A 10,765-nucleotide genomic window follows, 5' to 3' on the forward strand; every position below is an offset into this window, starting at 1 on the left:
ATTCAAGAAATAATCATTTCAGTATTTAGTTTCTGATTCAGTATACGCCTTCTCTTTATTTTCCCTTTTCCAGATGATTGGTCTGACCAGAGAGCTGGTGCTCTGATGAGATCTCAAGGCTATGGCGATGGCCTTGAGGACCTTCTCACTTGTCTTTGGTAAAAATAGCTGCCCCTCCTCCTGGCTTTGTGACAAACAGGCTCTGCTTCTCCAGAGCTGCGAGGCGAGCAACAGGCAGATAATATGTCTCCCTGACAGTCCGGAGAAAAGACTGCGTCTTTTCACTGGGTACCATGGAAACAGAGCATCCTCCCCAGCCTGCTCCAGTTAACCTGGAGCCCAGAGCGCCCGCTTGCCTGGTGGGAGACAGGAAGAAGAAACACTCATAGTGAGCATCATGCATGCCAGCTTACAGATAGACTGACTTGTGTACTCACAGACAGACAGATGTCACAGTGTGTGTGTGTGTGTGTGTGTGTGTGTGTGTGTGTGAGAGAGAGTGTATGTACTCACAGACAGACAGATGTGTGGGTGTTAGTGAGAGAGTGTATGTGCTCACAGACAGACCTGTGTACTCACAGACAGACAGATGTGTGTGTGTGTGTGTGTGTGTGTGTGTGTGTGTGTGAGAGAGAGAGCGTGTATGTACTCACAGACAGACAGATGTGTGTGTGTGTGTGTGAGAGAGCGTGTATGTACTCACAGACAGACTTGTGTACTCACAGACAGACAGATGTGTGTGTGTGGGAGTGAGTGTGTGTGAGTGTATGTACTCACAGACAGACTTCTGTACTCACAGACAGAAAGATGTGTGTGTGTGTGTGTGTGTGTGTGTGTGTGTGTGTGCGTGTGTACTCACAGACAGATGTGTGAGTGTGTTTGTGTGTGCCCACAGACAGACAGACGTGTGTGTGTGTATGTACTCACAGACAGACAGAGGTGTGTGTGTGTGTGTGTGAGTGTGTACTCACAGACATATGTCCACCAGCCGGTCGAGCTGTGGGCAGCTGCACTCGTACAGGTCTCTGCAGCTCTGGTGGCTCTGGTTCATGAGCTGGCCCAGCTGCACCAGCGCATCCGCAGGAGTGGAGTCGCACACGCTCTTAAAGCGCAGCACCCGCGCAGCCTCCCCATACACATGCCTCGCACGCTGGTACAGCTTAAACTGGGTGACTGCAGAGGAGGGAGAGAGCGGGAGAGAGAGAGGGAGGGAGTGAGTGAGAGGGGGAGAGACAGAGTGAGAAACACAGAGAGAGGAAGGGAGATAGTGAGTGATAGAGTGAGAGAGAGGGAGGGAGAGAGTGAGAGGGACAGAGACAGAGTGAGAAAGACAGAGAGAGGAAGGGAGATAGTGAGGGATAGAGTGAGAGAGAGGGAGGGGAAGGGAGGGAGAGAGAGAGAGGGACGAGGAGAGTGAGCGAGAGAGAGGGAGGGAGAAAGTGAGTGATAGAGCGAGAGAAATAGAGACAGAGAGAGAGAGGGAGACAGAGAGGCAGAAAGAGAGAGAGAAAGAAAGACCGAGAGAGACAGACAGAGAAAGAGAGAGCAAGAGAGAGATGGTCAACAGTATGTTTTTTGATGAAGAAAGGGTAAAGGCATACCTACCAAATATACTACCACCAACAACTAAGCTTAACATCCTTTGGGCCGGCATATATGCCTATTCCTCCTGGGCAGATTATTTATTGCCAGGCGATTAATCAAACTTCCCCCCAAGGCTTGGGTTTTGGATATATAGGTGTGGGAACATACTCTTCTTTGACAGAAAACATTTGAATGCGCCAATCACAAAACATCAATGCCATCACTGTCTGAGTGTCTGATTTATCTCTCTGCCAAATAACATTACATTCCCTTCACTGGAAGAGTTGCGCATTATTCCTACATATTTCTGTATTAGCAAGGAAGCAGGAGCTAACCTGTGTTATGGGTTAATGCAATTAATTTATCTTGGATATCTTCGAAGTTAACATCTCCTGAGATGCTTTAAAAAAAAAATGTTAATGTTAAACTCCTTGAAAGACTCAAGCGTCTAAGAATAGGTAGCCTTATTTGTCCAACTTGAATGAAATGCTCAGAAGCAGTAAATGAATGATGAATACACAGTCTTATGCATTACTCCCCATTCATGTAGGCTACAGTCTTATGCATTACTCCCCATTCAAGTAGGCCACAGTCTTCTCCATCACTCTCCATTCATGTAGGCCACAGTCTTCTGCATTACTCCCCATTCATGTAGGCTACACATGAACTGTTGACACAACTACACTGTTGATTTAACTGCCTGTGCAACAGTACACACGTGTTGCCGTTTCTGCCAGCCATTTTCACAGACAAACTAGGGCCAATTGTGTTATAGGTTATTATGGGGTTATTATGGGGTGAAGGGTATGCTGTGTGTTTGTACAAAGGATGCTCCAGCTCGACTGTAATGTGTTAATATTATGGGATGGGATATTTTGCTGAGCCTTTTTGCTACAGATGATTTACAACAACTGTAATGTGGGAAGCCTAAACTAACTCTACACACTTTGCAGTGTGTTGGTACTGAGTATGTTGTTGGTACTGAAGATGCTCTCACCTTGCTGTGTGTTGGTGCTAAGTATGTTGTTGGTACTGAAGATGCTCTCACCTTCCTGTGTGTTGGTGCTAAGTATGTTGTTGGTACTGAAGATGCTCTCACCTTGCTGTGTGTTGGTGCTGAGGATGCTCTCGTTGAGCTGTTGGGGGGTGATGCCCAGGGTACTGCAGACCTCCTCCCTGCTGTAGGGCTCTGGGTGCAGCACCTCCTCCACACGGCCAAGCACCTCCTCCAGGCTCAGCCCCAGCTCTTCTTGCACCTCCCGCAGCTTCTGAAGACGCTCCCACTCCAACCCTCCTGCTTTTGCCAGCACCTGGGTAACAACACAACACATCACTCCCCCATCATATGGAGTAAATCACATGGATCCTCTATAATATGGAGTAGCCTACAATAACAAATATTACTCCTCTATGATATGGATTAAAATAAAACACATTTCTCATCTACCATTTGGTGCGCTATATAATGAAACTGCTATATTTGGTAATATTTTTAGTCAACAAACTGAATTACTTTTCAGTCTAACCCAAAAGATTAACTTGTCATGAGGCCACTTGAGCAGAAAATGTACTTTACACAAAGAAGTGTATTAAAAAAAAGTAGAAATAAGAATTTTGGGCCTTTAATTACATAGTAATAAAAAATGTTTAGCACCCAAATCAAATGCTTCTGAGTGGGTTGAATGACAGGTGTACCTTGGCTGCTATCCTGCACTCTACCACCCTGATGTTGAAATGAGAAGAGGCGGCCTTGTTCATCTCCACACAGCAGTTGGCGATCACAAACACGGCTCCGTCTGGCAGCCTCACGTCCGTGGCCCGCAGCGGGTTGAACTCGATCAGTTTGGCCTGGTCACCGACAACATCATAATCAGCAATGACACACAGGATGTATTCCCTTCAGAGGGCCGAGTTCACGTACCGTTCCCTCCTCTGCCAGGAAAGAGATGGACTGGTCCATGCCCCCACCCTCTGTGCCGATGTAGCGTTCACACTTGGCACACACCTCTGCCAGCTCCACCTGGAGGACAGAGGACAAGGCAATCCATAGATAAATATTAACCTCAGCGTCAGATCTAAGTACACCTGCAGAGTATGCTTTTTTTATGAACATTTCTTCAGGTATTTATAGCGTGCACTCGGAGGTGAGGTACTTTGGAGAGGGCTTGGCGGTTGGCCTCCATGGTGACGAGACCAGCGCAGCAGACGAGCGCACTGGAGCTGGAGAGGCCTGAGCTGGCAGGGATGGTTCCGTCCACCACACACCGCATCCCAGCCAGAGGAGACAAGCCTAGTTGGTCCTGTGGGGGGGTAGAGCCAGTGTTAAAACGGCCGTCTGAAGCTCAAGCCTTTCTTCATATTCATATGTAACTTGTATTCATATTACTTCAGCACAATAGATAATAGAGCAGAAAATCATCCAACTGAATATTTAACGTCTGCACTGTTAACAGCATACACCTTACCTGAATACCCTTCACTCCACATAGGAAGTAATACTGCCACTGAGGATTGTCTCGGTCAATGGCAATGCTGTCAGATGCCACCGTGAAGTCCCTGCACAGACACCATAAACATACAGTGAGGGCTTAGCACTGCCATCTTTGCAGGGGATTAAATGCTCTTACACACCATGTTGTAGTAAAACATTTTCAACAGGGTTTAACTTAAATAATTACATATTTTTCAAATATCTTACTGGTATTTTCCATTGGAGTTTGCCAGGTGAATTGTGTTAGTGTTGTTAACCGAGACTGCAGCCAGAATGTTTTGCTCAATGGCCATAGGGAGCACAGCATAACCACAGTAGTCAATGTGCTCTCCTAGACAACAAACAGAGTCATCGTTTTAAAACTGCTGAACAAGACCATGCCAAATCTGATTGCTATAGCCTGTAGGCCGACATACCTATTAAATTCACCCGTCCAGGTGCACAAGCGTAGAACAGTGCGGGCTCTCCATACTTTTCCTGAAAAGCCTCCTTTAGTCGTTGCATCCTGTTAGTCAGTGCGACAAGCATTATCACTCAGAATTTACCAAAGTAAAGTTGGTCGATCTCATGCGATTGTGGTGGCTTTGGTAAACTAACCTTTCTTTCCCAGAGGGCAGCAATTTGAACTTGCGCGGGTGAGATGTCATATCTGCTTCTCTGTGAAGATGCTTGAACCTGAGACTAAATCAATTGAAACGGACACAATTCCTCCAACAGCGTAGTTTTTTACAAGTAGTCAGCTGACTGTCATGCCTCTATTCAGCTGTTCCTTCCAAATACACGGAAGAGGACCTGTGCTACAACATTTTTTTTCTTAATCGCCAAGTTACTCGCAGAAGGTTTGTGTAGCGCAAAGAATGCTGGGAGTTATTTAGGCTCCATACTGTGGTCAAGATGTCTGACATGGAGGATGATTTCATGTGCGATGATGAGGAGGATTATGACTTGGTTAGTTTTGTTTCTTGCATTCTTAACCCTACACAGAGAGTAGCTGTGTTACGTTTTGTGCAGGCGTTGCATTGCATGCCATTATTTTGCCGCAAGTAATCAGAATCATGGAAGGGCTTGCAACCGTAGCTCCCAGCTTCGAGGCCATGAATGGTTCAGCACGGCAAGCTAAGTGGCTAATGTAGCGCAAAGCTAATGCTAGCATAATAGCTTGTGCGATATAATAGTTGGTTGTTAAGGCAATTACAGCCTGATGACAACATGTCATAGCGATCATTTAAAGACACATCTTCTATAGTATGTCGGTCGTCGTGTGTATGTAGAGATAATTGAGGATTGCACAATGCTGTAAGCTATTGTCTGACCATGCTATGTCACAGGCAAGCTAAACAACATTAGCTAACATAGCAATCCGTGTCCAGTCATTCCACCGGTATAGCAACATAGGCTAAGTTCTGTCACTGAAACTTTAGGGAATGCTAAACCAAGCTACACATTAATAATAAGGACTACGTTTAAGACGAGACACTGGCTTCACCAACCACATTGTAACCAGTTAGTTAGCCAGTCCAGTTAGTTATCATACTGTAAAAAATGTGTCTAGATGAAACTAGAAAATAGAGGTCTCAAGTAGCTGTAACACAACGTCAACACTCGCTAACTAGCTAGCTCCTCCGCTAGCTAGCCAGAGTTGGCTCATATACGGTAGTTTGAACGCTTCCACTAGAGGCGTTTACCAGAGGAGATTAGAAGAACATATTTCTAGTTGACAGTCAAGGTCTGTACACGTTCAATAGATCACAAGACGCCGTTCTTGTAGTCGTGTAGCTACAATGACTTCTGAACTACGAAGTCAGCGTGTATATGTTTTTGAGGCTCAAATTCTCCATGTGTGTTTGTTTAGCTCATGTTGCTTACTCCCTGTCATTCAAGGAATACTCAGAAGACAGCAACTCCGAGCCCAACGTGGACTTGGAGAATCAGTACTACAATTCCAAAGCGCTGAAAGAAGATGACCCAAAAGCTGCTCTCAGCAGCTTTCAGAAGGTTTGGCTCTTCTTACGTTTACATTCAACAGCACATGCATGATCAATGCTTCCCTGTTACTGTGCAGGCCTTATACTGTCCCAGGCCTCTAAATGCCATTGTTGATGTATGTTATGGTAAATGCAGCTAACCTGCAAATTGATAATTTGACTTAAAAACGTTACGTGCTTGAATTTCTCTACTGACCAGTTTCTTGTAAATGCTAATGTTATGGAATGTCGTTCTCTATCAGGTGCTTGAACTTGAGGGTGAAAAGGGTGAATGGGGATTCAAAGCGTTGAAACAGATGATCAAGATCAATTTTAAGCTGGTAAGTGCGCACACAATTGTACACATACAAAGGGTTGCTTAGTTAAAAACACTGTTTCATTTTCATCACAAGTTGCTCTTTGTGCTATAGGAAGGACAGAGAATACATTTTCACCCTTATCATTTTCTTTTTTTTGTACAGACTAACTTCCCTGAAATGATGAATCGGTACAAGCAGCTCTTGACATATATTCGCAGTGCAGTCACCAGGAACTACTCTGAGAAATCCATCAACTCCATCTTGGATTATATCTCTACTTCAAAACAAGTATGCACATTTAAAAAGTATTAAATGAAAGATGAAAATAGAAATACACCATTTTTGGCAAAGATAACATTCATATAAGTTTCTCGGCCTGTCTTCTCAGATGGATCTACTCCAGGAGTTCTATGAAACAACATTGGAAGCCCTGAAGGATGCCAAAAATGATAGGCTTTGGTTTAAAACCAACACAAAGGTATTTGTGCAAGTGTTCTGCTTGAATGTAACAGCTGTCATCTTACTAAATATTCTAATACAAACATTTAAATCTATGTTTATGCACCAACTTCTCTCACAAATGTCTCCTACTTTTCTAAGCTTGGGAAGTTGTACTTGGAGAGGGAGGAGTACGGCAAGCTCCAGAAAATTCTCAGACAGCTCCATCAGTCATGTCAGGTAAAAGCTTTGTGAAGAATGGTGTTTAAAGGTATCACAGATGTAGTGTCATGCCCTTCCTTTCTGTATCGTCCTTCTTGTGATGCCTGGATGTGTGTGTGTTTTCTGTGCGTATGAGGTTCAAGCTGTTGGCAAATTGTTGCTGATTGGCAGCATGTCTCACCCTGCTGGTTTTGTGTTTTTGTGTGGCTTTAGACTGATGATGGAGAGGATGACCTGAAGAAAGGCACGCAGCTTCTGGAGATCTACGCGCTGGAGATCCAGATGTACACTGCACAGAAAAACAACAAGAAGCTCAAAGCTCTGTATGAACAGTCCCTACACATCAAGTCTGCCATTCCACACCCCCTCATCATGGGGGTCATCAGAGGTACAGACGCCCCGAGAATATGGTTGCGGATTTATCGGATCCCGGAAAAGTAGAATACTGAATACTGTGTCAGAATCAACTTTTTCTTAGGATTGGTTAGGGTTAGGGTTAGAGTATAAGGCTAAAAACTAGGTCTCTGTACCCCTACCAATGCCTGAAAGTACGTTACACTTCCTGAACCCCCTGTGTACGACATCATATGACGCGGATATGGCACTTTCCGAGATCTAAATAATCCGCAACCCGAGAATATGGCTCTACGGCACAAGTAGAGAATTTGATAATATGGCTCTACAGCCGCTACATTATGTCTGCTTGTCCCCTTCTCCCCTTTGATGAACTAATGTTATGTTTGTGCATGTTATACCCACCAAAAGGTTATCATCTTCCCTACAGTTTTTAGTTTATTAAGTCCTGACACCGCACTTGTTTTGTGCTTTTGTCTAGAGTGTGGAGGTAAGATGCACTTGAGGGAGGGAGAGTTTGAGAAGGCTCACACAGACTTCTTTGAGGCATTCAAGAATTACGACGAGTCTGGAAGCCCGCGGCGAACCACCTGTCTGAAATACCTGGTGTTGGCCAACATGCTGATGAAATCCGGCATCAACCCCTTCGACTCTCAGGAGGTAAACAAACAGGAGACGTTTCCAGTAGAGTTCCTGACTTGTGTCCTCGGCTCAAACTAACAGTGTAACTTCTGTGGTTGTCTCTAGGCAAAACCGTACAAAAATGACCCTGAAATTCTCGCCATGACAAATTTGGTAAGGTAAGGATGATCATCAGTAGTATCAGACTTATGCCAGAAGCAAAACTGGAACTTGCAAGTGCGGTTAATAGCGGTATGGCTCCATCATTTGTGTGTGTGTGTGTGTGTGTGTGTGTGTGTGAGTTGATGCACATTGATATGGTTATATGTGCTTTTATGTTGCAGATATAGCAATCTTGACTATCAGCTGACATACAATTAACTAATTAATGTGTTTCATGACAGTGCCTACCAGAATAATGACATCACAGAGTTTGAGAAGATCCTGAAGACGAACCACAGTAACATTATGGATGACCCCTTCATAAGGGAACACATCGAAGGCAAGTGGCTCTGGGCTCTCAACACATGTTTATCACTCTAAAGAATAAATTGCAGTCATAACTAATGAATACATCATGAAAAAGTAAAAGAAAAAAACACAGCGAGAGGATTAAGAGAGATACAGGGGAACATTGTCTGTCTGTCTTGACATCATTGTTGTTACTCTTGAAACATTTGTTTTTTCGACAATAAAAACTACATTCTTGGATATCATTTCTAAGCCATATTTAGCAGTGTGCTATCATGCGGCATTATGGATGTTGTACTGTTCTAACTGCTAGCATTCACATCATCATTTATCTCTCCATCCTCTTCTGTCTTCCAGAATTATTGCGGAATATCAGGACACAAGTGCTCATCAAGTTAATTAAGCCTTACACTAGAATACACATACCTTTTATCTCTAAGGTAAGGACTGAGTGTACAAGTACTTTATGAATGTATTACTTCCTCCGCACTCGCTTTTACACGCCCATGATTTTGTTTCGTTTGTCTCTCTTGTTTTTCTCTTCAAGGAATTAAACATTGAGGTTCCCGATGTGGAAAGCTTGCTTGTTCAGTGCATATTAGACAAGTAAGTGAAGTTCCTTCATAGTTATTGCCTTCCTGTTTTGTAGTGCTTGTTTGTAAAATGTGCATCGAATAGAAAGGCAATTGCTACCTTGATTAATTGCTCCACACATTTGTATGTTGGCTTAAAGGTGGACCTTAATGCTCTTAAAGGCACCCAGTGCAACTTTATAGGCTTGAGACTCGAAAAATAAACATTCAATTTCTAGTCTTTTTTACACGTAGTAAGTTTCAATAACTCCATACCATTACATATCGACATTCAAGGAGCAAAGATGAGACGTCGTTGTGTGGTGAGAACTGATAGAAAATCGTAAACAAGAAACAATCGCCGTTGGGGAGAGGCCATTTTTCCATTGACTGGAATCCTGCTTTATTTATTGGTGGCACCAATAAATAAGGGCTACGCTCTTGCGGCTAGTTTTAGTGCTCTTTTTAACGCCCAAAGTATCAAATAATGATGCAAATGTGCTAATATGGTGAAGTTAATGTCAATATCATAAAGATTGTCTTATCCAGAATATTTCCATTTTGATTCCCTAAAGTTGCACTGGGTGCCTTTAAGCTTGGTATTATTATTATTGGATAATATCTCAGTGAATTATTATTTTGTTCTTCTTCTAGTACGATCAATGGCCGCATTGACCAGGTCAATCAACTCCTGGAGCTTGACCATCAGAAGAGGGGCGGAGCCCGCTACACAGCATTAGATAAATGGACCAATCAGCTGAATTCTCTCAACCAAGCCATTGTCAGCAAGCTGGCTTGACCGGTCTAATGATCATCTGGCAGCCTGCCTCTCCTTTGGCAACCATGGACAGTCGAGGGCAAAATACTACTGTCAAGTCATGTGGCACCTCCTAGCTGGCTGATGGTGTGAGAGAGTGTGTGTGTGTTCTGGCTTATCTGTGTAAGGCTGCTGCTTTCACTTGGAGCTAAGCACTGAATCCAAGGCACACCAAAAAAGAAAGAAAGAAAAAAAAAAAAACCATCTTGACTATATCCTCTGTCCAGATGTCCCCATTGTCAGTTGTTGTTCCCACAGCAGTGATATCTTTTTGGGAGAGGTAACCTTCAAAATTACTGACTCGTGGTCATGGGTTCATTTTACAAGTTAATTTACGTCATTGTTTGATAAACATTATTTCCATGGAATCATTTCTCTGGTCAGCACTTTGGCTATCACAGACAGCATGTTTTCCTGGTCCTGCGCAAGGCTCTGAACTGTGATCAGACACACCACTGAGGTCTGCATAGAGCGTGTAATTATCGGCACTCCTTGTTTTTTGCTGAGAGGAAAAAAGTGTCTCTGTTACGTTATAACGCTATCTCTGATCTTTTGTTTTGTTGGGAATAAAATGTAATAAATGATGCCCATAATGCTTCTATTGAACCTGCCCTCATTTTGGTCCAGTTTTTACAGTTGTGTGTATGTGTATATAATTATAGATTCACAAATATGCCTGTCTTTTCAGTGCAATACTGTCAACCTGTTTTATTACAACTGCACGGAAAGATCACTCTTATGGCTTTTCTGAACTCCCCCTTGGTAGTTTAGTTTGTGTGGATCAATTCTGCATAGAATAAATGTGTATAATTGAAGCATGTAGCAGTTATTTACCAGACCATATTCATATGTCAATATAATATCAATAACATAAAAATAGCCTGTTAAGTACCACTTCGAATTTAGGTGTG

At 43.3% G+C, this 10,765-nt stretch overlaps 2 protein-coding genes across 3 annotated transcripts; one reads left to right on the top strand and one right to left on the bottom strand.

Annotated features, from left to right (window-relative positions):
- Positions 1 to 24: 24 nt before the first annotated feature.
- On the bottom strand, positions 25 to 4,722 carry galk2 (galactokinase 2; the record flags this gene model as incomplete). The annotated part of the gene is made up of 10 exons (XM_080848030.1): positions 25 to 356; positions 972 to 1,173; positions 2,684 to 2,894; positions 3,280 to 3,432; positions 3,506 to 3,604; positions 3,738 to 3,884; positions 4,050 to 4,140; positions 4,283 to 4,406; positions 4,492 to 4,580; positions 4,673 to 4,722. The coding sequence occupies 10 exons, from the start codon at positions 4,720 to 4,722 to the stop codon at positions 146 to 148; spliced, it is 1,377 nt and encodes a 458-aa protein (XP_080704156.1). The 3' UTR covers positions 25 to 145.
- A 208-nt stretch (positions 4,723 to 4,930) lies between these two features.
- cops2 (COP9 signalosome subunit 2) lies at positions 4,931 to 10,460 on the top strand. 2 transcript variants are annotated; one of them, XM_080847442.1, is made up of 13 exons: positions 4,931 to 5,023; positions 5,957 to 6,070; positions 6,303 to 6,380; positions 6,522 to 6,647; positions 6,727 to 6,837; positions 6,960 to 7,037; positions 7,233 to 7,407; positions 7,855 to 8,033; positions 8,121 to 8,173; positions 8,399 to 8,496; positions 8,823 to 8,905; positions 9,013 to 9,071; positions 9,692 to 10,460. In XM_080847442.1, the coding sequence occupies exons 1-13, from the start codon at positions 4,970 to 4,972 to the stop codon at positions 9,834 to 9,836; spliced, it is 1,353 nt and encodes a 450-aa protein (XP_080703568.1). In that variant the 5' UTR covers positions 4,931 to 4,969; the 3' UTR covers positions 9,837 to 10,460. The 2 variants fall into 2 exon arrangements, with proteins under 2 accessions (XP_080703568.1, XP_080703569.1); XM_080847443.1 differs by having other exon boundaries at positions 6,748 to 6,837.
- The last annotated feature ends 305 nt before the right edge of the window (positions 10,461 to 10,765 follow it).

The sequence above is a fragment of the Sprattus sprattus genome (genome assembly GCF_963457725.1).
Source record: "Sprattus sprattus genome assembly, chromosome: 11".
In the NCBI taxonomy this organism is placed as follows: domain Eukaryota; kingdom Metazoa; phylum Chordata; class Actinopteri; order Clupeiformes; family Clupeidae; genus Sprattus; species Sprattus sprattus.